The sequence below is a fragment of the Mustela putorius genome, unplaced genomic scaffold (assembly GCF_011764305.1).
Source record: "Mustela putorius furo isolate JIRA1106 unplaced genomic scaffold, ASM1176430v1.1 tig00000253_pilon_pilon_pilon, whole genome shotgun sequence".
Taxonomy (NCBI): domain Eukaryota; kingdom Metazoa; phylum Chordata; class Mammalia; order Carnivora; family Mustelidae; genus Mustela; species Mustela putorius.
The window spans coordinates 8,174,803-8,199,547 of NW_025421329.1; the positions used below are offsets into that span (position 1 = coordinate 8,174,803).

A 24,745-nucleotide genomic window follows, 5' to 3' on the forward strand; every position below is an offset into this window, starting at 1 on the left:
CTCTCTCTCTCTCTGTCAAATAAATAAATAAATAAATCTTTTAAAAAAATTTACCTCTTTCCTGTTTTAACATTTTTAACTATTCTATATTATCAATACCTTTTTAAAAATCTTTTTGAATGGTCATTGTTATAATTTTATTCTATCCCTTCATTGTATTTAGCCTTATTTTTTGTATACATAGAGGTTTTTCTTTCTTTAAAATTTTGGAATACAGTTTCTTCTAACAGATCAAAATATACCCTAAATCTAGCACATGGCTTTGTTCTAGTCTCCAGCCTGATCACATTCTTTCCTCTTTTCCTCTTCTTTTTTCAACTTTTTTTTCTTACTATTTTCTTGTTTAGAATCTTTTTATGTTTTCATCTTTACAATCATTTTTCATCCCTTAATTGTGCTTACTGTTACTTTTGTGTATATGTAAGTTTTTCTTTCTTTAAAATTTTGGGAGTATTTTCTTCTAACAGACCAAAACACACCCAAAAATTCTTCCCCCACTCCCTGGTTTTGGGTCTTTTCCAATTTGGCTAGTGTATATTTTTTGGTGTCATTGCTACCCTTTTAGTATTTTGTTCTCTCAGCCATCTGTTCTTACCTGGATAAAATGACAAGGCAGAAAAATTTACCTCAAAAAAAAAAAAAAAAAAAGAACGAGGCATTACCGACAGCTGGGAACCTAATCAATACAGACATTAGTAAGATGTCAGATCTAGAGTTCAGAATGTTGATTATGAAGGTGCTAGCTGGGCTCAAAAAAAGCATAGAAGAGAATCCCTTTCTGGAGAAATAAAAGAACTAAAATCTAATCAAGATGAAATTTAAAAAGCTATTAATGAGGTGCAATCAAAATGGAGGCTTTTATTGCTAGGATAAATGTGGCAGAAGAGAGAATTAGTAATATAGAAGACCAAGTGATGGAGAATAAAGAAGCTGAGAAAGATAAACTGCTGGACCACGAGGGGAGAATTCGAGAGATAAGTGATACCATAAGACAAACAATATTAGGATAATTGGGATCCCAGAAGAAGAAGAAAGAGAGGGGGCAGAAGGTATATTGGAGCAAATTATAGCAGAGAATTTCCCTAGTTAGGCGAAGAGAGCAAGTATCAAAATCCAGGAGGCACAGTGAACCCCCCTCAAAATTAATAAAAATAGGTTCACACCCCATCATCTGATAGTAAGTCTCAGCGATAAAGAGAAAATCCTGAAAGCAGCTTGGGATAAGAAATTTTGTAACATGCAATGGTAGAAATAGTAGATTAGCCGCAGACCTGTCCAGAGAGACCTGGCAGGCCAGAAAGGACTAACATGATATATTCAGAGCACTAAAAGAGAAAAATATGTAGCCAAGAATACTATATCCAGCTAGGCTGTCATTGAAAATAGAAGGAGAGATTAAAAAAAACTTCCAGGACAAACAAAAATTAAAAGAATTTGCAAACACTGGACCAGCCCTACAGGAGATATTGAAAGGGGTCCTCTAAGCAAAGGGAGAGCCTAAAAGTAATAGACCAGAAAGGAATAGAGACAGTATACAGTAACAGTCACCTTACAGGCAATACACTAAATTCATATCTTTCAGTAGTTACCCTGAATGTAAATGGGCTAAATGCCCCCAATCAAAAAACACAGGGTGTCAGAATGGATTAAAAAACAAGACCCATTGATATAATGTCTACAAGAAACTCATTTTAGACCCAAAGACAGCTCCAGATTTAAGGCGAAGGGGTGGAAAACAATTTACCATGCTAATAGACATCAAAAGAAAGCTGGGGTGGCAATCCTTATATCAGATAAATTAGACTTTAAGCCAAAGACTATAATAAGAGATAAGGAAGGACACTATAGCATACTTAAAGGGTCTGTCTAGCAAGATCAAATAATTTTAAATGTCTATGCCCCTAGCATGGGATCACCCAGTTATATAAACCAATGAATACACATTGACAGTAACACAATAATAGTAGGGGACCTTAACACCCTCCTAAATGAATAGGACAGATCATCCAAGCAAAAATCAACAAGGAAATAAAGGCCTTAAATGACACACTGGACCAAATGGACATCAAGGATGTATTCAGAACATTCCATCCCAAAGCAAAAGAATACTCATTCTTCTCTAGTGCACATGGAACATTTTCCAGAATAGATCACATCCTGGGTCACCAATCAGGTCTCAGCTGGTACCAAAAGATTGGGATCATTCCCTGCATATTTTGGACCAAAATGCTTTCAAACTAGAACTCAATCACAAGAGGAAAATTGGAAAGAACTCAAATACATGGAGGCTAAGGAGCATCCTACTAAAGAATGAATGGGTCAACCAGGAAATTAAAGATTTTAAAAAATTCATGGAAACAAATGAAAATGAAAACACAGCTGTTCAAAATCTTTAGGACACAGCAAAGGCAGTCCTGAGAGGAAAGTATATAGCGATACAACCCTTTCTCAAGAAACAAGTCTCAAGTACATAACCTAACCCTACGCCTAAAGGAGCTGGAGAAAGAACAGCAAAGAAAGCCTAACCTCAGCTGGAGAAGAGAAATAATGAAGATCAGAGTAGAAATCAATGAAATAGAAACTAACCAACCAACCAACCAAACAGTAGAACAAATTAATGAAACTAGGAGCTAGTTCTTTGAAAGAATTAATAAGATTGATAAAGCCCTGGCCAGACTTCCCAAAAGGAAAAGAGAAAGGACCCAAGTGAATAAAATCCTGAAAGAGGAGAGATCACAACCAACACCAAAGAAATACAATGATAAGAACATATTATGTGCAACTATACACCAGCAGATTTGACAATCTGAAGAAATAGATGCATTCCTAGAGACATACAAACTACCGAAACTGAACCAGGAAGAAATAGAAAACGTGAACAGACCCATAACCAGTAAGGAGACTGAAGCAGTCATCAGAAATCTCCCAACAAACAAGAGCCCAGGACCAGACCTCTTCCCAAGGGAATTCTATCATACATTTAAAGAAAAATTAATATCTATTCTTCTGAAATCATTCCAAAAAATAGAAATGAAAGGAAAACTTCCAAATTCATTTTATGAGGCCAGCATTACCTTGATCCCCAAACCAGACAAAGACCCCCCCCCCCAAAAAAAGGAGGATTACAGACCAGTAGCCTTGATGAACACAGTTTTTAAAATTCTCACCAAAATACTAGCCAGTATGGTCCAACAATACATTAAAAGGATGATTCACCATGACCAAGTGGGATTTGTTCCTGGGCTGCAAGGTTGGTTCAACATCTGCAGATTAATCAGTGTGATACAGTATATTAATAAAAGAAAGAACAAGAACCATATGATACGCTTTAAAAAAATGCTGAAATAGCACTTGACAAGATACAGCACACTTTCTTGATCAAAACTCTTCACAGTGTAGGGTTAGAGCATGCATACCTCAGTATCTTAGGAGCCATCTGTAAAAACCCACAGCAAATATCATTCTCATTGGGAAAAAACTGAGAGCTTTTCCCCTAAGGTCAGGAACATGGCAGAGATGTCCACTGTCACCACTGCTATTCAACATAGTACTAGGAGTCCTAGTCTCAGCAGTCAGATTACAAAAAGAAATAAAAGGCACCGAATCGGCAAAGAAGAAGTCAAACGCTCACTCTTTGCAGATGATAGGATACTTTATGTGGAAAACCCAAAAGACTCCACTCCAAAACTGCGAGATCTCATACAGGAACTCAGTGAAGTGTCAGGATATAAAAAATCAATGCACAGAAATCAGTTGCATTTCTATACACAACAACAAAACAGAAGAAAGAGAAATTAAGGAGTTGATCCCATTTATAATTGTACTCAAAACCATAAGATAGGGACGCCTGGGTGGCTCAGTTGGTTAAGCAGCTGCCTTCGGCTCAGGTCATGATCGCAGCGTCCTGGGATCGAGTCCCACATCGGGCTCCTTGCTCCGCAGGGAGCCTGCTTCTCCCTCTGACTCTGCCTGCCACTCTCTCTGCCTGTGCTTGTGCGCTTGCTCTCTCTCTCTCTCTCTCTGACAAATAAATAAAATCATTAAAAAAAAGTTTTATTAAAAAAAAACAAAACCATAAGATAACCTGGGAATAAACCTACCTAACCAAAGAGGCAAAGAATCTGTACTCAGAAAACTATGAAGTACTCATGAAAGAAATTGAGGAAGACACACACACAAAAAAAATGGAGAAATGGTCCAATGTCTATGTTATCTCGAGCAATCTACACATTTAATGGAATCTCTATCAAAATACCATCAGTGTTTTCAAAGAAATGGAACAAATAATCCTAAAATTTATATGGAATCAGAAAAGATCCTGAATAGGCAGAGGAATGTTGGAAAAGAAAACCAAAATTGGCAGCATCACAATTCCAGACTTCAAGCTCTGTTACAAAGCTGTTATCATCAAAACAGTATGGTACTAGCACAAAAACGGACACATAGATCAATGGACAGAATAGAGAGCCCAGAAATGGACCCTCAACTCTACGGTCAGCTAATTTTTGACAAAGCAGGAAAGAATGTCCAATGGAAAAAAAGACAAGTCTCTTCAACAAATGGTATTGGGAAAATTGGACAGCCAGGTGCAGAAGAATGAAATTGGACCATTTCCTTAGACCACACACAAAAATAGACTCAAAATGGATGAAGAACCTCAATGTGAGACAGGAATCCATCAAAATCCTTGAGGAGAACACAGGCAGCAACCTCTTTGACAGCCACAGCAAAGTCTTCCTAGGAACATCACCAAAGACAATGGAAGCAAGGGCAAAAATGACCTGTTGGGACTTCATCTAGATAAAAAGCTTTTGCAAATTAAAGGAAACAGTCAACAAAACCAAAGACAACAGAGAGAATGGGAGAAGATATTTACAAATGACATATCAGATAAAGGGCTAGTATCCAAAATCTGTAAAGAACTTACCAAGCTCAACACCCAAAGAACAAAGAATCTAATTAAGAAATGGGCAGAAGATATGAACAGACATTTCTGCAAAGAAGACATCCAGATGGCTAACAGACACATGAAAAAGTGCTCCACATCACTCGGCATCATGGAAATACAAATCAAAATCACAGTGAGATACAACCTCACGTCAGTTGGAATGGCAAAAATTAACCAGTCAGCAAATGACAAGTGTTGGCGAGGATTCAGAGAAAGGGGAACCCTCCTCCACCATTGGTGGGAATGCAAGCTGGTGCAGCCACTCAGGAAAACAGTATGGGGGTTCCTCAAAAAGTCAAAGATAGAGCTACCCTATGACCCAGCAATCGCACTACTAGGTATTTACCCTAAAGATACAAATGTAGTGATTTGAAGGGGCATGTGCACCCCAGTGTTTACAGGAACAATGTACACAATAGCCAAACTATGGAAAGAACCTAGATGTCCATCAACAGATGAACAGATAAAGAAGTGTGGGGTGTATGTATGTTTGTATGTGTACACACACACAGACACAGGAATACTATGCAGCCATCAAAAAATGTAATCTTGCCATTTGCAACGACGTGGTTGGAACTAGAGGGTATTATGCTAAGCAAAATAAGTCAGTCAAAGACAATTATTATATGGTCTCGCTGATATGAAGAATTTGAGAGGCAGGGCGGGGGGTCATGGTGAAAGGGAGGGAAAAAATGAAAGAAGATGGGACCAGGGAGGGTGACAAACTTTAAAGACACTCTTAATCTCAGGAAACAAACTGAGGGTTGCTGGGGGGTGGGGAGGGAGGGATATGGTGGTTGGGTTATAGACACAGGGGAGAGTACGTTGTGTAAGTAGAGTTGTGTAAGAATGATGATTTACAGACCTGTACCCTTGAAGCAAATAAAATGTTACATGTTAGTTAAAGAAATGAAAAGGAAGAGTGTTGTTCACGTCATCTGTATCCTTATTTTCTTTTTTAAGATTTTAATTATTTATTTGACAGAGATCACAAGTAGGCAGAGGCAGGAGGGGCAGGGGAAGCAGGCTATTACTGTTGAATTGTCTATTTTTTCACTTTTGTCATTTATTAAAAGATTTGTGTTTTAAAAAGTTTTTTTTTATAATAGCTCTTGTTTAAGTGTAATTAGAACACAGTGGTATTCAGATGTACTCATTGTTAGTTTTGCATGTACAGTATGATTCAAGAATTCTGTACATTACTCAGTGCTCGTCAGGAAAAATGCATTATAAATCCCATTTATGTTTCACCCATCCCTTCACCCATCTCCCCTCTGGCCACCATGAGTTTGTATTCTTAGATGAGTCTGTTTTTTGATGGTCTTTTTGTGTTTGTTTTTTGTTTTGCTCCTAGTACTCCACGTACAAGTGAAATATGGTACTTGTCTTTCACTATTTAACTGATTTCACTTTGCATTATATCCTGCTGGTCTATCATGTTGTTGCAAATGGCAAGATCTCATTTTTTTTTTTTTTTTTTTATAAACATATATTTTTATCCCCAGGGGTACAGGTCTGTGAATCACCAGGTTTACACACTTCACAGCACTCACCAAAGCACATACCCTCCCCAATGTCCATAATCCCACCCCCTTCTCCCAAACCCCCTCCCCCCGGCAACCCTCAGTTTGTTTTGTGAGATTAAGAGTCACTTATGGTTTGTCTCCCTCCCAATCCCATCTTGTTTCATTTATTCTTCTTCTACCCACAAGATCTCATTTTTAATGACTGAGTGATATCCCATTGTGTGTGTGTGTGTGTGTGTGTGTGTGTGTGTGTGTGTGTATGTATCACAGTTTCTTTATCCATTCATTTGTGGATGGACGCTTGGGTCATTTCCATGTGTTAGCTGTGGTAAATAATGCAGTAAACATAGGGGTGCATGTGTCTTTTAAAATTAGCATTTCTGTTTTCTTCTGGTAAATACCCAGTAGTGGAATTAACTGGATAATATGGTAATTCTGTTTTTAATTTTTCGAAGAACTTCCAGCTTGCTTTCCAGAGTGGCTGCACCAATTTGCATTCTTACCAGCAGTACAGAAGAGTTTCTTTTATTCCAAATCCTCGCCAGCACTTGTTATTTCTTGTGTTGATTTTAGCCATTCTGACAGATATGGAATATCTTGTTGTGATTTTGATTTGCAGTTTTCTGAAAATTAGTGGTGTTGAGCATCTTTTCCTGTGTTGGCCATTTGTATGTCTTCTTTGGAAAAATGTCTTTGCAGGGCCTTTGCCTATATATATATTTTTAAAGACTTTATTTATTCATTTGACAGGCAGACATCACAAGTAGGCAGAGAAAGAGGGGGAAGCAGACCCGCCCCCCCCAGCTGAGCAGAGAGCCTGATGCGGGGCTTGATCCCAGGACTCCGAGACCACAACCTGAGTCGAAGGCAGAGGCTCAACCCACTGAGCCACCCTGGTGCCCCCGGCCTTTGCCTATTTTTAAATTGGATTATTTTGGGGGGTGGTTGTTGGTGGTGTATAAGTTCTTTATATGTTTTGGATAATAACCCCTTATAGGACATCTCATTTACAGATGTCTTCTGTTTTGCTAGGTTGTCTTTTTTTTGTTGTTGATGGTTTCCTTCACTGTGCATTCATTTTTGTATAGTCCCAGCAGTTTAATTTTGTTTTTGTTTTCCTGGCCTGAGGGGATGTATCTAGAAAACTATTTCTATGGCCAGTGTCAGAGAATTATTGGAAGTGTTTTCCCCTAGCAGTTTCATGGTTTCAGATCTCACCTTTAGGTCCTTTGTTAATCCATTTTGAGTTTATTTTTGTGCGTCGTGTAAGAAAATGGTCTAGTTTCAGTTTTTGCATGCAGATGTTCAGTTTTTCCAACACCATTTATTGAAGAGACTGTCTTTTCCCCATTGTATATTCTTGCCTTCTTTGTCATAGATTAATTGACCATGTATGCATTGGTTTATTTCAGGGCTCTCTATTCTGTTCCATTGATCTGTGCCTCTTTTTCTTTGTGCTAGTACCATACTGTTTTGATTACTGCAGCTTGGTGTAGTACATCTTGTAATCTGGGATCATGATACCCGAAGTTTTGCACCTTTATTTCAAAATTGCTTTGACTATTTGGGGTCTTTTGTGATCTACTACATACTTTAGTATTATTTGTTCTAGTTCTGTGACCAGTGTTACTGGTATTTGGATAGGGATTGCATTAAATCTGTAGATTGCTTTGGATAGTGTGGACATTTTAACAGTATTGGTTTTCTCAGTCCCTGAGAATGGAATATCTGTCATTTTCAGTTTCTTTCATCAATACTTTGTAGTTTTTAGAGCACAGGCCTTAAACCTTCTTGGTTATGTTTATTCTTAGGGATTTTATTATTTGGGGTGCAACTATAAATGAGTTTTTAAATTTCTCTTTCTGCTACTTCATTATTCATGCATAAAATACAGTGGATTTTTATATATTAGTTTTGTGTCCTGTATCCTGTGACTTTACTGATTTTATTTATCAGTTCTAATAGTTTTTTGGTGGAGACCTTAGGGTTTTCTGTGTATAATATATGATCTGCAAACAGTAATAGATTTACTTCTTTACCAGTGTGGGTGCCTTTCATTTCTTTTTCTTGTGTGATTGTTGTGGCTAGGACTTCCAGTATCATGTTGAATAAAAGCGGTGAGAGTAGACATCCTCCTCTTTCCTGATCTTAGAAGAAAAGCTTTCAGGTTTTCATCCATGAGTATGATGTTGACTGTGGGTTTTTCATATATGGTTTTTATTTTTTATTTTTATTTTTTTAAATTTATTTATTTGAAGAGGGGAGGGCCAGTGGCGGGGAGAGAGAGAATCCCAAGCAGGCTCCATACTGAGTACGGAGCCCAATGCAAGACTTGATCTCAAGACCTGAGATAACCTGTACTGAAATCAAGAGTCAGATGCTCAGCCCACTGAGTGACCCAGACACCCCCATATCGTCTTTATTACGTGGAGTTGTGCTCTAAATCTGCTTTATTGAGTTTTTTGGGTTTTTTTTAAGTCACCAGTAGATGTTATACTTTATCAAGTGCTTTTTCTGCATCTATTGAAATGATTGTATGGTTTATATCTTCTTTTTTCTTATTAATGTGATGTATAATATTGATTCATTTATGAATATCGAATCACATTTGAATCCTTGAATCTCTGGAATAAATCCTGTTTGATTATGGTGAATGATTTTTTTTTTTATATTGTTCGTTTGGTGTGCTAATATTTTGTTGGGGCATATTTGCTTCTATGTTCCCCAGAGATATTGGCCTGTAGTTTTATTTTTTGGTAGAGTTTTTATTTGCTTTTGTTATCAGGGTAATGCTGGCATCCTGGAATAAATTTGGGAGCTTTCCTTCCTCTTCTGTTATTTTTGGAATAGTTTGAGAGGAATGGGTATTAACTCTTCTTTAAGTATGGGGATAGGAAGGGACTGCAGAGGGGGAGAGAGAGAATCTTAAGCAGACTCCAGACCCATCCTAGAGCCTCTCTGGCCTCAATCTCACAACCCTGAGCCAGCAAGTAGGGATCAGACACTAATCCTGCTGAGCCACTCAGGCATCGCTAGTGATACAGTTTCATTGCCAGTAACCAGTCTGTTCAAATTTTCTATTTCTTTCTGATTCAGCTTGGGTAGTTTATATTTTTCTAGGAATTTACCAATTTCTAGGCTCTGCAGTTTGTCAGGATATAATTTTTCACTATTCTCTTATAATCCTTTGTGTGATGTTGGTTAGTTTTCTTTTTTCATTTCAGATTTTGAGTTCTCTCTTTTTTTCTTGGTGAGTCTGGCTAACAGTTTATCTCTTTTGTTTATCTTTTCAAAGAACCAGCTCCTAGATTTATTCTGTTCTATTGTTTCCTTTCTTGCACTGGCTTTGGAAGGCTTCATGTATTTTGATGCTCTGTTACTACGAGCATGTATGTTTTTAATTGTTTTAATTATTGATGGATTGATCCTCTTATCATTATGAAATACCATTTCTGGTAACTTTTTTTTTTTTAAGTGTATTTTGTCTGATACTGATATGACAATTCTAGCTTTCTTGTGGTTGCTGTTGCATGGTGTTCCTATCCATTTACTTTCATTTTCTATTTGTGAATTACAAGTGTGTCTCCTGTAAGAACTTGTACCTATATATAACATAATTGGATTTTATTTTAAAATCCGGTCTGACAGTTTCTCACTTTTGATTGGATTCTTTAATCCATTTACATTTAATGTTATTGATGTAGTTGGATTTATATCTATTGTTTTACTTTCTGTTTTCCATATTTATTTTATAATGTAAAACTTAACTTTCATTACTGACTTTTTTTCACTATATTTTTTTGAGTGTTTTTTTAAGTGGTTGCTCTAGGGTTTGCCAACTCAAGAGTTGAGGGTTGCTCAACTCTTGAGCAACTTGAGGGTTAGGGTTACTGGCCCCCCACATAGTTGAAAATCTGCCTATAAACTTCTGATTCCCCAAAACTTAACTACTAATAGCCTACTCTTGACCGGAAGCTTTACTGATAACAAATAGTCAATAAACGCATAGTTTGTGTCTGTATTATATACTGTATTCTTCCAGTAAAGTAAGCCAGAGGAAAGAAATGTTAATAGAGGGGTTCCTGGGTGGCTTAGTGGGTTAAAGCCTCTGCCTTCAGCTCAGTTCATGATCCTAAGGTCCTGGGATTGAGCCCCACATAGGAAGGGCTCTCTGCTCTGCAGGGAGCCTGCTTCCCCCGCACCCCTCTTCCTGCCTCTCTGCCTACTTGTGATCGATCTCTCTCTCTCTCTCTCTCTTTCTCTCTGTCAAATAAATAAATAAATAAAATCTTTTAAAAAATGTTAATAGAAAAATCATAAAGAAGGAAAAAATACATTTATAGTAGCATACCTATATTTACTGAAAAAAACCTGCATATAAGTGGGCCTGGCCCACAGATGCTGATGTTCTGCGGCCTGGTGGCCTGGGCTCAGGAGCAGCAACCACCAAGCAGGCCTACGAGCAGCAACAATGATCTGGAAGCCCAGAAAAGCTGCCTCATCTGCTTGGGGGTGTACCACCAGCCTGTGGCCATAGCTGTGGCCATATGTAAGTGTACTAACTTCTGGGAGGCCACAGGAGTGGGGCAACAGCTGTGGGGAGGAGTTTATGCCTGATGCAAGAGGGGCCTGAGGTACAAGACTGCTCCCTGTGCAATATCGTGCCTGCCCTTTGGGTGGATTCCTCAGCTTGGGTCTGACCTCATGCCTGCCAGCCCAGGGCACTCAGTCCAACCACCCCATCAGCACATGTGGTGACCTGCAGCCCTACCTGGTCCTGGGGTTCTCTGAGGGCTCTCCTGGGACTCTCCTGACAGGCTTAGCTGGCCTCTTCCGCTACTCAGAGGGCAGCAGGTCACCTTCAGTTTGGTCCCATGAAGACTGCGGTGGGCATTTGTAAATAAATGTTTTACAGCTTTTGCTCTCCACTCTTAAAGGTCCTTGTATAAGTGGACCTGCGCAGTCAAACCCATGTTGTTCAAGGGTCAGTTGTACATCTTATCACCTTTAGACTTACAGTAGTTTAATTTATAGCACCTTTACCGCTACATAGCTTGATTCCCACTTTCCCTTTTCTGTGGTATTGCCGTGATACATATTAGACTTATTAATGTTACAAACCCAACAGTGCATTATTATAATTATGACTATACTATTTACAGGAACTTTCTTAGCCCGTGGCATCTTTGCTCCCACTCCATCTCCATTTGTGCTGTTACTGGGAAATACATTGCACTTACATTACATTGTGTTAGAAGCCTCAGTACATTATATAATAATGTACATTAATGTACATTTAATCCAATTGCTTTTTAAATCAGTTAAGAAAAGAAAGGATTAAAGATATGCGTATTTACCTTTATTGTGTTTACTTCAGCCTATTTTCTTAAGTTGGTTTTGCTATCAACAGATTCTCCCAGTTTTTGTTTATCTGGCAGTCTCCGTTTTTGTTGTTGTTGTTTTGTTTTTTTTTAATTCTAAGTAGGCTCTGCACCCAGCATGGGGATTGAACTCTTAACCTGAGATTGAGAGTCGAATGCTCTAAGGACTGAGCCAGCCAGTCTCTTCACTTTCATTTCTGAGCAGTAACTTTCCTTGGTTTAAGACTTTTGGCTAACAGGTTTTGCATTCTAGACTTATGTTATCCCATTGCCCTCTCTTGATTCTGTTATTTCTGCTAGGAGCCAGCTGCTGATCTCATTGCAGTTCCCTTGTAAGTGACTCATTTTGTGGATTCTTTTAAAGGTTTCTCATTATCTTTCATCTTTAGCATTTTTACTCTTATGTGTCCATCTGTGGTTCTCTTTATTTTACGTGGTGCTCTTGGAGCTTCTTGCATGTTCAGGCTATTGTTTTTCAATACATTTGGGAATCTTTTGGGTTATCATTTTCTTGAATATTTTTTCTGTTCCTCTCTCCTCTCTCTTAGTAGGTACTCCATTTACATGTGTGTTCATGATTTCATTGTGTCCCATATTCTCTCAGGTTTTCTTTCCTTTTTCTTTTTCTTTTTTTTCTTCTTCTGCTCTTTGGTTTGTGTAATGTCTATTCATCTATCTGAGTTTTCTAATTCTTTTGCTTGTTCAAATCTGTTGGGTGTCTCAGGTGAGGTTTTAAAGTTATTGTTCTTTGCAACTCCAGAATTACAGTGTTTTTATTTTTAATTTTAATTTTAATTTAATTTTCTTAAAGATATTTTTTATTTTTATGTATTTGTTTGACAGACAGAGATCACAAGTATGCAAGGAGGCAGGCAGAGAGAGAGGAGGAAGCAGGCTCTCTACCGAGCAGAGAGCCTGATGCGGGGCTCGATCCCAGGACCCTGAGATCATGACCTGAGCCGAAGGCAGAGGCTTCAACCCACTGAGCCACCCAGGCGCCCCCTAATTTTTATTTTTGTTTACATTCTCTATTTGAAACAGATTGTAATCCTACCTTTTTCCCCTTAGGCATACTTTTATAATAACTACTTTAAAATCTTTTCTGTTCATTATGAAATCTGGATATGTATATATGGTTTTTGTTGCTTGTCTTTTTCTGGTCTGTGGTTTATTCTTTTCTGTTTTTCTACATATCTAGTAGATTTTTGATGCAAACAGGATATTTTAGATAATATACTGTAGCACTTCTGGGTACTGGTGCCCCCTCCCTGCCCCACTCCAGGGCTTGTTATGTGTTCCTAGTTTACTTACTGGTTAGATTAGTGTAGTGAACTACCTTTCTTTCTCACTGTGTTACATGGCTCTAAAAGATCAGATGCCTCCTTAGGGAGGTATAGTTTTGGGCCTGCCCATAGCCATCCTGGGATGACCTGTGGTACAGGTAGGGGGCTCTCTCCCACTTTCTCTGATCACACCCAGCCGTTCAACTCCGCTAATTTTGGCGCTTTGCTCTTTTGTTTTCATTATTGCCCTGGGACATAAGTTTCTCTATAGACAATCCAGTCAAACAGGTTCTTTCCAGGGATTACTTTCTGAGGTTAATATGGGGTATTTGTTCCAACCAAACGAAGGTTCCTCCCAGCTATCTTATACCCTGGTTCTCTTCTCAAACTAGCTGGCTGGGGAATCTAACTAAGGGAATCTAAAACTGAGTTCTGTAGTTTGGTATCTGACTTCAATAGCGGGAACTTTATTTACAGTGGAACCTCAGCTAGGATTCATGATTTTTCTAATGCTGCTGTTAAATATTAGGCAGGCTTAAGCAGAACTGCATCTACTTAGCTATTACTAAAAGTAGTGGTTTCTGCCTCACGTTTGAGGAGCCAGAAAGCCTTGTAAGGTTAAGTAGAACAGTAAGTTGGTGTGAAATTAATTTTGAGTGGTTTATGTTAAAACCTGTGGAGTATCTTTTTTTTTTTTTTTTGAGGTTTTATTATTTTTTGGCAGAGACACAGTGAGAGAGGGAACACAAGCAGGAGAAGTGGGAGAGAGAGAAGTGGGCCTTCCGCATAGCAGGGAGCCTGATGCAGGGCTGGATTCCAGGGCCATGGGATCATGACCTGAGCGGAATGAAGGCAGACACTTAAGGACTGAGCCATCCAGGTGCTCCTGTGGAATATTTTTTTATACATACTCACTATTTGTGTCTTTGTACTATCTTTACTTTTTAAAATATTTTCTTTAGGGACGCCTGGGTGGCTCAGTTGGTTAAGCAGCTGCCTTCGGCTCAGGTCATGATCCCAGCATCCTGGGATCGAGTCCCACATCGGGCTCCTTGCTCAGCAGGGAGCCTGCTTCTCCCTCTGCCTCTGCCTGCCATTCTGTCTGCCTGTGCTCTCTCTCTCCCCCTCTCTCTCTCTGATAAATAAATAAAATCTTAAAAAAAAAAAAAAAGAATTTCTATTTAAAAAAAAAAATAAAATATTTTCTTTACCTTGATTGCTTGGAATCTTTATCAAACAAATAGGATGATTTCTCAAACTGCCTATTTGGGATATATATACCCTTTTTTCCATGAAAAGGAGAAGGCTTCTTGCTAGGCAAGAACTGCCTTGACTGCCAGCCTTCTGGGTAGGTGTACTTGTTTCTCTGGGACAAGTGAGTCAGCCTGGGTACTGCACTGCCTTTCCTCCTCAAGCACCCATCTTCCTTGGTCCCTGTGGGGCCTGAGTGGTAAGGAAGGGGGAGAATGCAGGGTACTGACTCTCCTGGCTGTTAGTGCTGCTGGTGCTGATGGGCTTTCCAGAAGCTGACCCTTGAGTCCCTCTCTGGGTCTGGAGACCTTTTGTGTTTACCCACTTCTTGGCAGGAAAGCTCCTGTCTGCATGTTTTAGTTGTCAGATGTTCTAGTTTTCCACATTTCAGATATCCCTCACAAGTTTTCAGCCACAGAGAACTCTGGTTTTCTGTCACAGATTCTGAGTTGTGGATGTTTGTTTGTTGTTAGTCTCATGGTCTTGGGTTAGAAAGGGAAGCCTGCAGTGTATGCTCCGTCTATCATTTGGAAAACCCAAAAGATAATTTTCATTAATTGATTTTGGGGTTCAGAGTGGCTCCTTTTATCTGCCCTTTGATTAAGATCTCTCTTTAACCAGCAAGAGACACGTTGGCATTGTATTTGGCAAGGCTTTTAAGGAGTGAATTCCTTTGTTGAGCATCAAAGTCTTCTCTTGAAGAAACTCTAAATTTGTGTAATTAGCATGTTGAATATATCTGCAGTAATTCTGAGAGGAAAATATATTCACAGTCTTCTTACTGGAAATTCCTGGAATGCCCTCTTTATTTCCCCAAAATTAATGCCACCCTCCCACCTGCCCCTCCTCCCCCGCTTCCCCGAAACATGCTTCATTTTCTAGGTAGTATAAATAGAAATTCTCATGCAGCTATATACTCAGCATTCATTGAGGAGCTGCAATATGCCTAGTGGTGTACTACGGACAAAGGGCAGAGGCTATTGCAAGCCAGTGGCCTCCTGTTTTTGTACACACAGTTAAATTGGAACACATTGGCTATGAAGCCATATTGTTTATGGCTGCTTTCACTCTGTAAAAGCAGATATGAGTTATTGCAACTGATATCATATGGCCAAGTCTAAAATATTTTTAACCTGACTTCCTGGGGAATGTAAAAATGGTGAGTCTTGATTCACCTGAGAGTGGTATCTGGCTTCATGCAGAGAAAGAAATGTGTGGACTTTGGAGTGTAGAGGCTAGATGGAGAGGTTATAGCTGACTGCCTTTGTAGAGTTTGTATTTGTTTTTTGAGGGGAGAGTTTATCAGGTGGTCCTCTATTGAAATAGACGCCACCAAAATTGACCTCTTACTTTCCTTACCATTTTTATCGTATTCATTCTGATCAGGCCCTTTTTCCTGATACACAAGTATATGTGTACAGAGCAGTATCTGAAAGCTGCTGCTCTCTCTGTTCCTTCCTTAAATCCCTTTTGTGATTGTCTTGTCTCGCAATTATAAATGTACATTAAAATGCAGTCTCATTTCTTTCCCTCTCTCAGAGATAACAACCAGGGTCTCAAAATTGTTCCCTTGCTTTTCTTCTTATGCATTCACTGTGTATGTTGTACTCAGCCCTGAACAATACCTGTTATTATTTTTTTTTTGTTTTAGAACTTTCTATAAATGGTACTGTTTCTATTCTTCTGAAGCTTGGTGGATTTTGGTTTTGTTTTTTGTTTATCTGTTTTTGGCTCAGTATAAATATATTTGTGACTGTCCTTTATTTCTTTGACTCTCCCTTGTGTCTGACATTCTGGTATATGACATCCACAGTTTAACATTAATCCATTCTGTGGGCTCTTTTTCCCACTAATTAAGTTGACCTTTCAATTTTTTTTTAATAGTCTTACTGAAATGTAGTTTATATGCCGTAAAATTCGCCTGTTTAAAATGTACAATTCAGTGGCTTGTATACAGAGTTGTTACCACTACCTAATTTTAGAACATTTTATCACTCCCAAAGAAATGTTGCACCCATTTGCATTCATTTCCTATTACTTTTCTCCTCCCCCACCCCCAGATTGAAACTCATCTGTTTCTATCTCTATAGATTTATCTATCCTGGATTTTTCATATAAATGGAATCTTCTGTGGTCTTTGGTGACTGGCTTTCATTTAAAATGTTTTTGAGGCTCATCCATGATGTACGTGATGGCTTTTAAGTTCACAATGTTTTGCTGTTACAAATGATGCTTTTAGGGCGCCTGGGTGGCTCAGTGGGTTAAGCCGCTGCCTTCGGCTCAGGTCATGATCTCAGAGTCCTGGGATCGAGTCCCGCATCGGGCTCTCTGCTCAGCGGGGAGCCTGCTTCCTCCTCTCTCTCTCTCTGCCTACTTGTGATTTCTCTCTGTCAAATAAATAAATAAAATCTTAAAAAAAAAAAACAAATGATGCTTTTATATGCTTTATGGGAACTTTTTTTTTAATGACTTACTGACAGTAAAAATTTAGTCTCATATTCTTATTATTCACTGAAGCTCTGGAAGAAAAAACAAAGGTAATATTCATTACAAAAATAAAATTGAGGAGTGTCTGGGTGGCTCAGTCAATGAAGTTCCTGCTTTCAGCTCAGGTCATGATCCCAGGGTCCTGGGATTGCTCCCTGCTAGTGGGCAGTCTGTTTCTCCCTCTCCTGCCCCTCCTCCTACTTGCGCGCGTGCCTTCTCTCTCTCTCTCTCTCTCAAGTAAATAAATGCAGAAGGAGAAGCAGTTAGTTTTCTGAGGGATGTGTATGAAGAGTTATAAAATGAGTGACATTTGATTTCAGTCTAGACTGTGGAAAATCAGCAAGGTTTCAGAAGGTGGATGTGGGCAGGAAGGAGAAACTACACAGAGGCAGGAGATGGAAGAGGGTTTTCTAGGAACTTAGAAGAGATAGGGTTGGCCTGAATGATACTGTGGTGGGCCAGAAGGCTAGTAAGGGTCAGTCTTTGAGGCAAGTGATGATGCAGTGATGGTCATAGCAGTGGGACTGAGGAAATGAAGTGGAGAGGCCTTTTTTTCAGGTTAGATTGATGGACTTACTGATAATGGGTTGGGGGCAGAGAAGAATTCTAAGATGATTCCCATGGTTTCTCACTTGGACAACTGAACAATTTGAGATTTTGATAAATATCCTTCACATAGTTGAGATTAACTTGTGTTGAAAACTATCCACTTTCCACAGTTCAGATATCTGCATTAGTTTGCTTTAAGGAGGAAAATCTTTTCTTACCTTATAGTTTAAAGATGGCTTAAACTGTTTTACTTCCAGTTCAGAAGTGAAATGGGTTTATACTGAGCCTAGGATATTTTAGACATGAACAATCAAACTATTATTGTCACTTTTCTCGTAGCCAAAAGAATGCAATGGTGTAAAGATCCCTGTTGATGCCAGTAAACCAAATCCAAATGATGTGGAGTTTGATAATCTGTATTTGGATATGAATGGAATCATCCATCCCTGTACTCATCCTGAAGACAAGTACGTAATCCATTTTTGTCACTGATAGCAGAAGTTACAGGGGAGTATTGTATTCTGTTATGTTGTTTGTTTGTCCTTATAGACCAGCACCAAAAAATGAAGACGAAATGATGGTTGCAATTTTTGAGTACATTGACAGACTTTTCAATATTGTAAGACCAAGACGACTTCTATACATGGCAATAGATGGAGTGGTAAGTGCTAAGAAAAAGTTAGCTTATAATCCTCTGTTTTTGTTTTTGCTGTGTTCCCGAGTGTCTAGAGTTAAAGTCAACTAAATAACGAAAATGTTGACTGTGGTGAAATTGAGAAAGGCAGCCTGATTCTTCAGTCATGCATTCAGACATTTCTTGTACCTGTTTTGTGCCAAATATTGTGAGATACTGGGGATAATGGTGACTGCCCTTTCTTTTGAAGGGCTTAAAATGAGCAAGGTAGTTACTCGTGGGCTTTATAGGTATTAGATAACACGTGCACAGTACTGAGGGAAGAGGAAATCAGTGCTACTAAGGGAGCTAAGAGATAGGAGGTGACTTTTGTCCCATTTCTTGAAGCATAAAGAATAATGGGAGATTGGTGGGCAGTGGAGGGGGATCAGATAGATAGGAAGAGTGAAGAGCTTCTGGATTTCTCAAATGGGCCCAGTAAATATACTTCCCATGCCTTTGACCACACTAACACATTTGAGCAATTACAGTTGTTTTAGATTGGAAGGGGAAGTAGAGCAATGTCTTGAGAAGGCTTTATTGCCATGCTTAAGAGTTTGTATTTTCTCCTATGGGCAGTGACTAGTCCTCAGAATACTTTAAGAGGGCAATAATTTACTGACCTAGGGTGATATGTCCCATATCAACTAGCTTAGCTTGTAAATAACCAGCAAACTATATATCAGCATTCAAGGAAAATTAAGGTAAATCATAACCCTTAAATTTATTTAGCTATACACAAACAGATTATCTTTCTTTTAGATTTAGTAATCCTAGTGGCTAATAGAATGATTTTAAAAATCTAGAAGATTAATTTTTCTGTGAGGTTCTCTTTATACAATGAAAAATCATAGTTACTTGATAACTTGGTAAGTTGCAGTTGAAGTGCAGTGAAGAATAGAGGGAACAGGAATATTTTATTTGGTGCTTATTTCCATTCATATTAGTGAAAGGTCTTGGAGAAAATCTGTCACTTTACATCCAGTGTTCCCTTACTGCTAGATCAAGTATAAACTGTATGCATACCTGTATGAGCGTCTGTATGTCTGTCTGTCTGTATGCTCAGGTGCGTAGCATGTTTTTGTTGAAATAGATGTGTGGATCAAAGAACATGGTACTTGAAAGAGTTAGGTTAGGTGGTCTTATTTTATAGGAAAAGGAACTATTTAAAAGAGAATTTAAAATAACTTATTTTATGTAGACAGGATGCTTGAATCCCTTCCAGTTCCAAAACTCAGTTCAGGAATTTCAAAATCTTAGAGTCCAGTTCATTTCATTCAAGCTTATCTAGTGATTTTAAATTATATTTGGTCAGAGTAATTCAAAAGTATTTTCAGTTAAAACCTTGTTCCCTTTCTAGTTGCTTTGCTTTCTTGTAGAGACAGAGTGGTTATTGTGGGACATACAATATAGAAGTACCTTGAAGTCCTACAGATTAAGAAGTTGTTTTCTTTAGTTTTTATGGGACATGGTGAATCTCGTTTGGAGACCATTCTTCCTTTTAGGCATGGACATAAGGTCTTCTTGATCCTGGTTCTGTGCTAGTATCTATTCATTTTATGCTGGCTGGGTGTTTGAGTAAAGTGAGCTGTCCTTGGGTGCCTTGAAGCACCATAGCCCAGTAGAAATGGCTTTGGATTGTGGGCTCTATAGTATTAAGTGGCTTGTTAGGATGTTTGTCCATTTTACCTGTCACTCATGTACATGACTGAGGCCAGCTTTTAAGGTCTTCATCCAAATTTAAGTTCTCAGGATTTATTGTCATGAAAGGATTATTAGATATATTAGATATTAGGCATATTACTTTTCCATTTTAGTGTATTATTTTTAAAAGAACAACTAATTGAAAATAATGGATAGATTTTATTACATGTATTTTGAATGGTATGGTATGACTATCTAATAATGTTTTCAGGCACCACGTGCTAAAATGAACCAGCAGCGTTCCAGAAGGTTTAGAGCATCAAAAGAAGGAATGGAAGCAGCAGTGGAGAAGCAGCGAGTCAGGGAAGAAATATTGGCAAAAGGTAAATAATGTGCATCTTGAACTTGGACTTCTTAAGAAATGTATATAGAAAGAGGGAGAGGTGTCCGCTTTCTGTCATAGTAGGTATGGTTTTAATTTAATTGGGATCTAGAATATCTAAGGAAAATTTATGTTCACTGTCCAAAAGTAGTTAATGGAATCCTTTGTTCCCACTAACAAGCTTTTCTATTCCCAGCTCTGTAGTAGAAGGGAAACCTAGGAATAAAAGGAGGGAATTCTGGTAGGGAGAGCTGTTTGGCAGCCCCTTAAAGAGGCAAGTGCAGCTCTTCAGCTCACTTTGATGTATCTGTAAAGGAGGAATATATTAAGAGTGCCTCTTACTTTTCTTTTCAATGGGGCCTGTTAGAAAGCTACAATTCCGTAAACATTTTCCTTAAATCAGTCTGAGTAGCTTGCTTATTACTTTCCCTTAGAACTCAAAGGTCTGTAAAAGGAGGCCCAGGATGACGTGATCCATATCTTCAGGCTTTCACTAAAGTCAGACACACTTCAATAGAAGAGTATGCAGCAGGCACGAAGGCAGTGAAGTACCCAGGGTTCCCTTGACTTGGGGGAATTGTGGGGTGTGATCATCTTTGCAGTTCCCCAGAGCTTGAAATTCCTGTTGGATAAATAGGTGGACCTTGATCAAGTCTCAGAGGGACGGAAGGTCAGGGAGTCCAGATACTCCATGGGACCAGTTCTCTCCTAAGACGCTTCTGTCTGTGAGATGGGGTGTTTTAGTGGCAGGGTGATTTGTTTGGTGTTTTGTTACAAGGTCAGTACGATAGACCAGAAAAGCAACAATTTATTGGCTCAAGATATTGTACTTTGCAGGTAAAAGGATACCATAGTGTAGTCAACTCAGGCCTACAATTAGGATACATTTTCTGTTTTAATTTGCCAGAAGCGTGCGACTATATATTTACTTTAGCTGCAGCTCATAATGCGCTTAAGGCCTGTTTGTACTTACAAAAGATAATCTTTGATTTTAAAGAGGTCTTCTTTCTTGAAGATATTTTGAAATATATTTGTCTTTAAAAAAGCTAATCAGTGATATAGAGAACAAATAGGACTTTTATATCACAGCTGGTGATTTTGTTTCTTATCATATAAGGCTGTAATAAACTTGGCAGTTTACAGGCACCTGGGTGGCTCAGTGGGTGTATCTTTCTTTGGCTCCGGTCATGATCTTAGAGTTCTGGGATTGAGCCCCGCGTCGGCCTCCCTGGTCGAGGGGAAGTCTGCTTGGTCTTCTTCCTTTCCTTCCACTCGTTCGTGAGCACACACATGCGTGCCCTCTCTCTGTCTCAAATAAATAAAAATCTTTAAAAAACAAAAAACTCAGCACTTTAATTTTGTTTTTCTAAGATACCTTTACCTCAGGAATTACTATCCAAAAGAAAACTCCTAAATTGTGTATGTGTGTGTATGTGTATGTGTGTTCTGCTGCAGAGGGCATTATGAAGAATATCATAATTTCCATATTTCTGTGTAACTATAGTATCTTTTGTATACCATATATTGTTTGATGGTCATGTTAAAGCTTATATTAAATTTGAGAGGATGACTCTTATTTTCTTTCCCAGAGGGGGAGCATTTGTTCCTCAGGTGACAGTATTTCCCTTTCTTTTGTATTTGGACTTGTTTTGTTGTTCTGGCTTAATACTGAGTAATTTACCTGACTTTTTATGGAGAGAACAAAACATTGCCTCTTTTTCCTTTAGGTGGCTTTCTTCCTCCAGAAGAAATAAAAGAAAGATTTGACAGCAACTGTATTACACCAGTAAGTAGTCTCATACTTTGCCAGCTATTGCTAACTCCTAAATGGTAGGTTAATTTATTTCTTTCTATCATTTTAGGGAACTGAGTTCATGGACAATCTTGCTAAATGCCTTCGCTATTACATAGCTGATCGTTTAAATAATGACCCTGGGTGGAAAAACTTGACAGTAAGTTTCACATTTTGGTACTTCAGAAAGATAAGGGTGATTATTTTAGGCTGTACTTTGATATGACTGATACCCCATAAAATGCTAGTTGACTGTCAGAAGAAAGAGAAGCTTCCAGGTTATTAGAGATGGGATGCCCTGCATGGTCCAGTTTTAGGCTGCTGAATTTTCTCTCAGTGCCAATTTTGTCTTCTTACCATCACTTTGAAGCTATAAAACAGGACCCATGATTTAAAAATATATATATAATATTTTATATTACATTTAAATATGTATATATAGGAAAGTAAATTTTAAATGAAAATTTCTACTGTTAGAAATTGAAATAGAGCCAGATTAAAGTCATGGGGCTGTCTTTAAAGAATAGCTGTGTTCTTCTACGTGTTTAAGTAAAATTGTATTGTACTTTCATGTAATTTTAAATTCAAAGCTTGTTGGGGCACCTGGGTGGCTCAGTCAGTTAAGCATCTGCCTTCTGCTCAGGTCATGGTCTTGGGGTCCTGAGATCACGCCCCTCATTGGGTTCCGTGCTAGGTGGGGAATTTGCTGCTTTTTTTTTTTTTTTTTAAGATTTTATTTTTTTGTTTGACAGAGAGAAATCACAAGTAGACAGAGAGGCAGGCAGAGAGAGAGAGAGGGAAGCAGGCTCCCTGCTGAGCAGAGAGCCCGATGCGGGACTCGATCCCAGGACCCTGAGATCATGACCTGAGCCGAAGGCAGCGGCTTAACCCACTGAGCCACCCAGGCGCCCCGGGGATTTTGCTTCTCCCTCTCCCCCTTCCCTTGCTCATGTGTGCTCACTCTCTCACTCAAATAAATAATAAAAATAAAAAATAAATAAATTCAAGGCCTATTTTGCTATAAACTAGATATGTAAATTATATTTAATGGGTATTTTTTATTGATTACTCCCAGGGTTTATGTAGTTTGGGGCTATATCTTTGGGTAGCAGTGAGTATACTAGCTAAATTTGACTGAAACGTTTCATTTTTTTTCTATTCCTGTAGTAAATTAACCAGTGAAACTAATTTTGGTGTTTAACACGTACCTTATGAAACATTTCTAATAAATAACACTGTCTTAATGGAATTATCCTAATTTATTTTAAGTTGTTCAGTTTTCTTGATTTTTGTGCTAGAAAATTGGGGATGCACTGACAGTGTTAAAAACTGTTTTGATAGGTTATTTTATCTGATGCTAGTGCTCCTGGTGAAGGAGAACATAAAATCATGGATTATATTAGAAGACAAAGAGGTAAAATTCCCTTACAAATATTTATTATATCTTCTATTTAAAAAGTCAAGCCATTATATAGGAAATATTTGGTAGAATGTGATATTCCTGGGCTGTAAAATACATTTATATAAATACAATGTATCTTTCTCCCATCTTTAGCCCAACCTAACCACGACCCAAATACTCATCATTGCTTATGTGGAGCAGATGGTAAGTTTCTTCTTAGCATTTGATTTGATGCTCTTGGATTAAACCATAGCTAATTGATGGTTTCGTGTGTAGTAGTGGATTATTCCTGGTTTCTTGGAAATTCTAATATATCTTGCTCATTTTATGTTTGAGAAGGAATTGGTATTAAGGTTAATCTGTGATTCATGTTCATTTATCTTAAATTTTAAAAATATTTTTCAACCTTTTGATATTGCATACCTTTAAGTTGGAAGATTTTCGTTGCCCATGTGTCTGGAGGACAGCTTGTTGCTTGAAAACTAAAAAATTTTAGGTTTTTTGGCCTTATCACCTTTATTTATGTGCTTGTTTCGGCTTTACTTTGTGTTGTATCTTGTGTCACAGTGGTGTCCTTTATATTGGTTGTGGTAGGGTCTTCTCAGAGTGTTCACTGTTCATTGTTTTATCCTTGTTGGTTGGTAGCTGATCTCATTATGCTTGGCCTTGCTACACATGAACCCAACTTTACCATCATTAGAGAAGAATTCAAACCAAATAAACCCAAACCATGTGGACTTTGTAATCAGTTTGGGCATGAGGTCAAAGACTGTGAAGGTTTGCCAAGAGAAAAGAAAGGAAAGGTAGGAACTTTGAAATGGTAATTGCCTCACATTCAAATTTTTTCTGTTTTATTTTTTGTTTTGATAAAATACACTTAACATACAATATACTGTTTTAACCATTTATAAGTTTACAGTTTAGTGGCTTTTAAGTATATTCATTCAGATTGTTTCATTTTTAGAATGGATAAAGAGAAGACTGTATTGTATTACCCACTTGCTCTGTTAGCCCTCATAGGAATGTATCTTTCATAGCCCTTTAAAGTGAACACACATTCAAAAGCATGCATGCACTTGTCTTTCACCTCTGACTTCTGATACAGCTTATGTCTACATGAAGCTTAGGTCTCCTAGTTAGTAATGCCTCTTGCACATGATTTGTTTGTAGAAGTATTTGTTTCAAATGATTATTTTTCTTTAAAACAATATAAATAAAATACATTAATTTGCTTGATACTTTTAAGTTACTCCTAGTTCCTATATATTTTGGGTTCACTTGATTATATCCAGCTCCCTTTGAGTGTGTTTTCATCTGGTTAAGAATATGGTGCCTCTTTAAAAGACATGCTGAGTGGGGAAAAAAAGGTAATAAATACACTGTATATTCATAGAGAAGGGTCTAGAATTATATACCTTGAAATTTAA

At 38.2% G+C, this 24,745-nt stretch overlaps 1 protein-coding gene across 2 annotated transcripts in view; it reads left to right on the forward strand.

The window, feature by feature from the left end:
• The window catches only part of XRN2 (5'-3' exoribonuclease 2), a 91,175-nt gene that overhangs the window by 13,237 nt on the left and 53,193 nt on the right, over window positions 1–24,745 (forward strand). For both annotated transcript variants that reach the window (XM_004754123.3, XM_013057047.2), the window contains exons 2-9: window positions 17,765–17,892; window positions 17,975–18,086; window positions 20,014–20,125; window positions 21,852–21,910; window positions 21,987–22,076; window positions 23,258–23,330; window positions 23,472–23,522; window positions 23,964–24,121. In XM_004754123.3, the coding sequence (XP_004754180.2) occupies window positions 17,765–17,892; window positions 17,975–18,086; window positions 20,014–20,125; window positions 21,852–21,910; window positions 21,987–22,076; window positions 23,258–23,330; window positions 23,472–23,522; window positions 23,964–24,121 (783 nt within the window). The remainder of the gene's footprint in view (window positions 1–17,764; window positions 17,893–17,974; window positions 18,087–20,013; window positions 20,126–21,851; window positions 21,911–21,986; window positions 22,077–23,257; window positions 23,331–23,471; window positions 23,523–23,963; window positions 24,122–24,745) is intronic.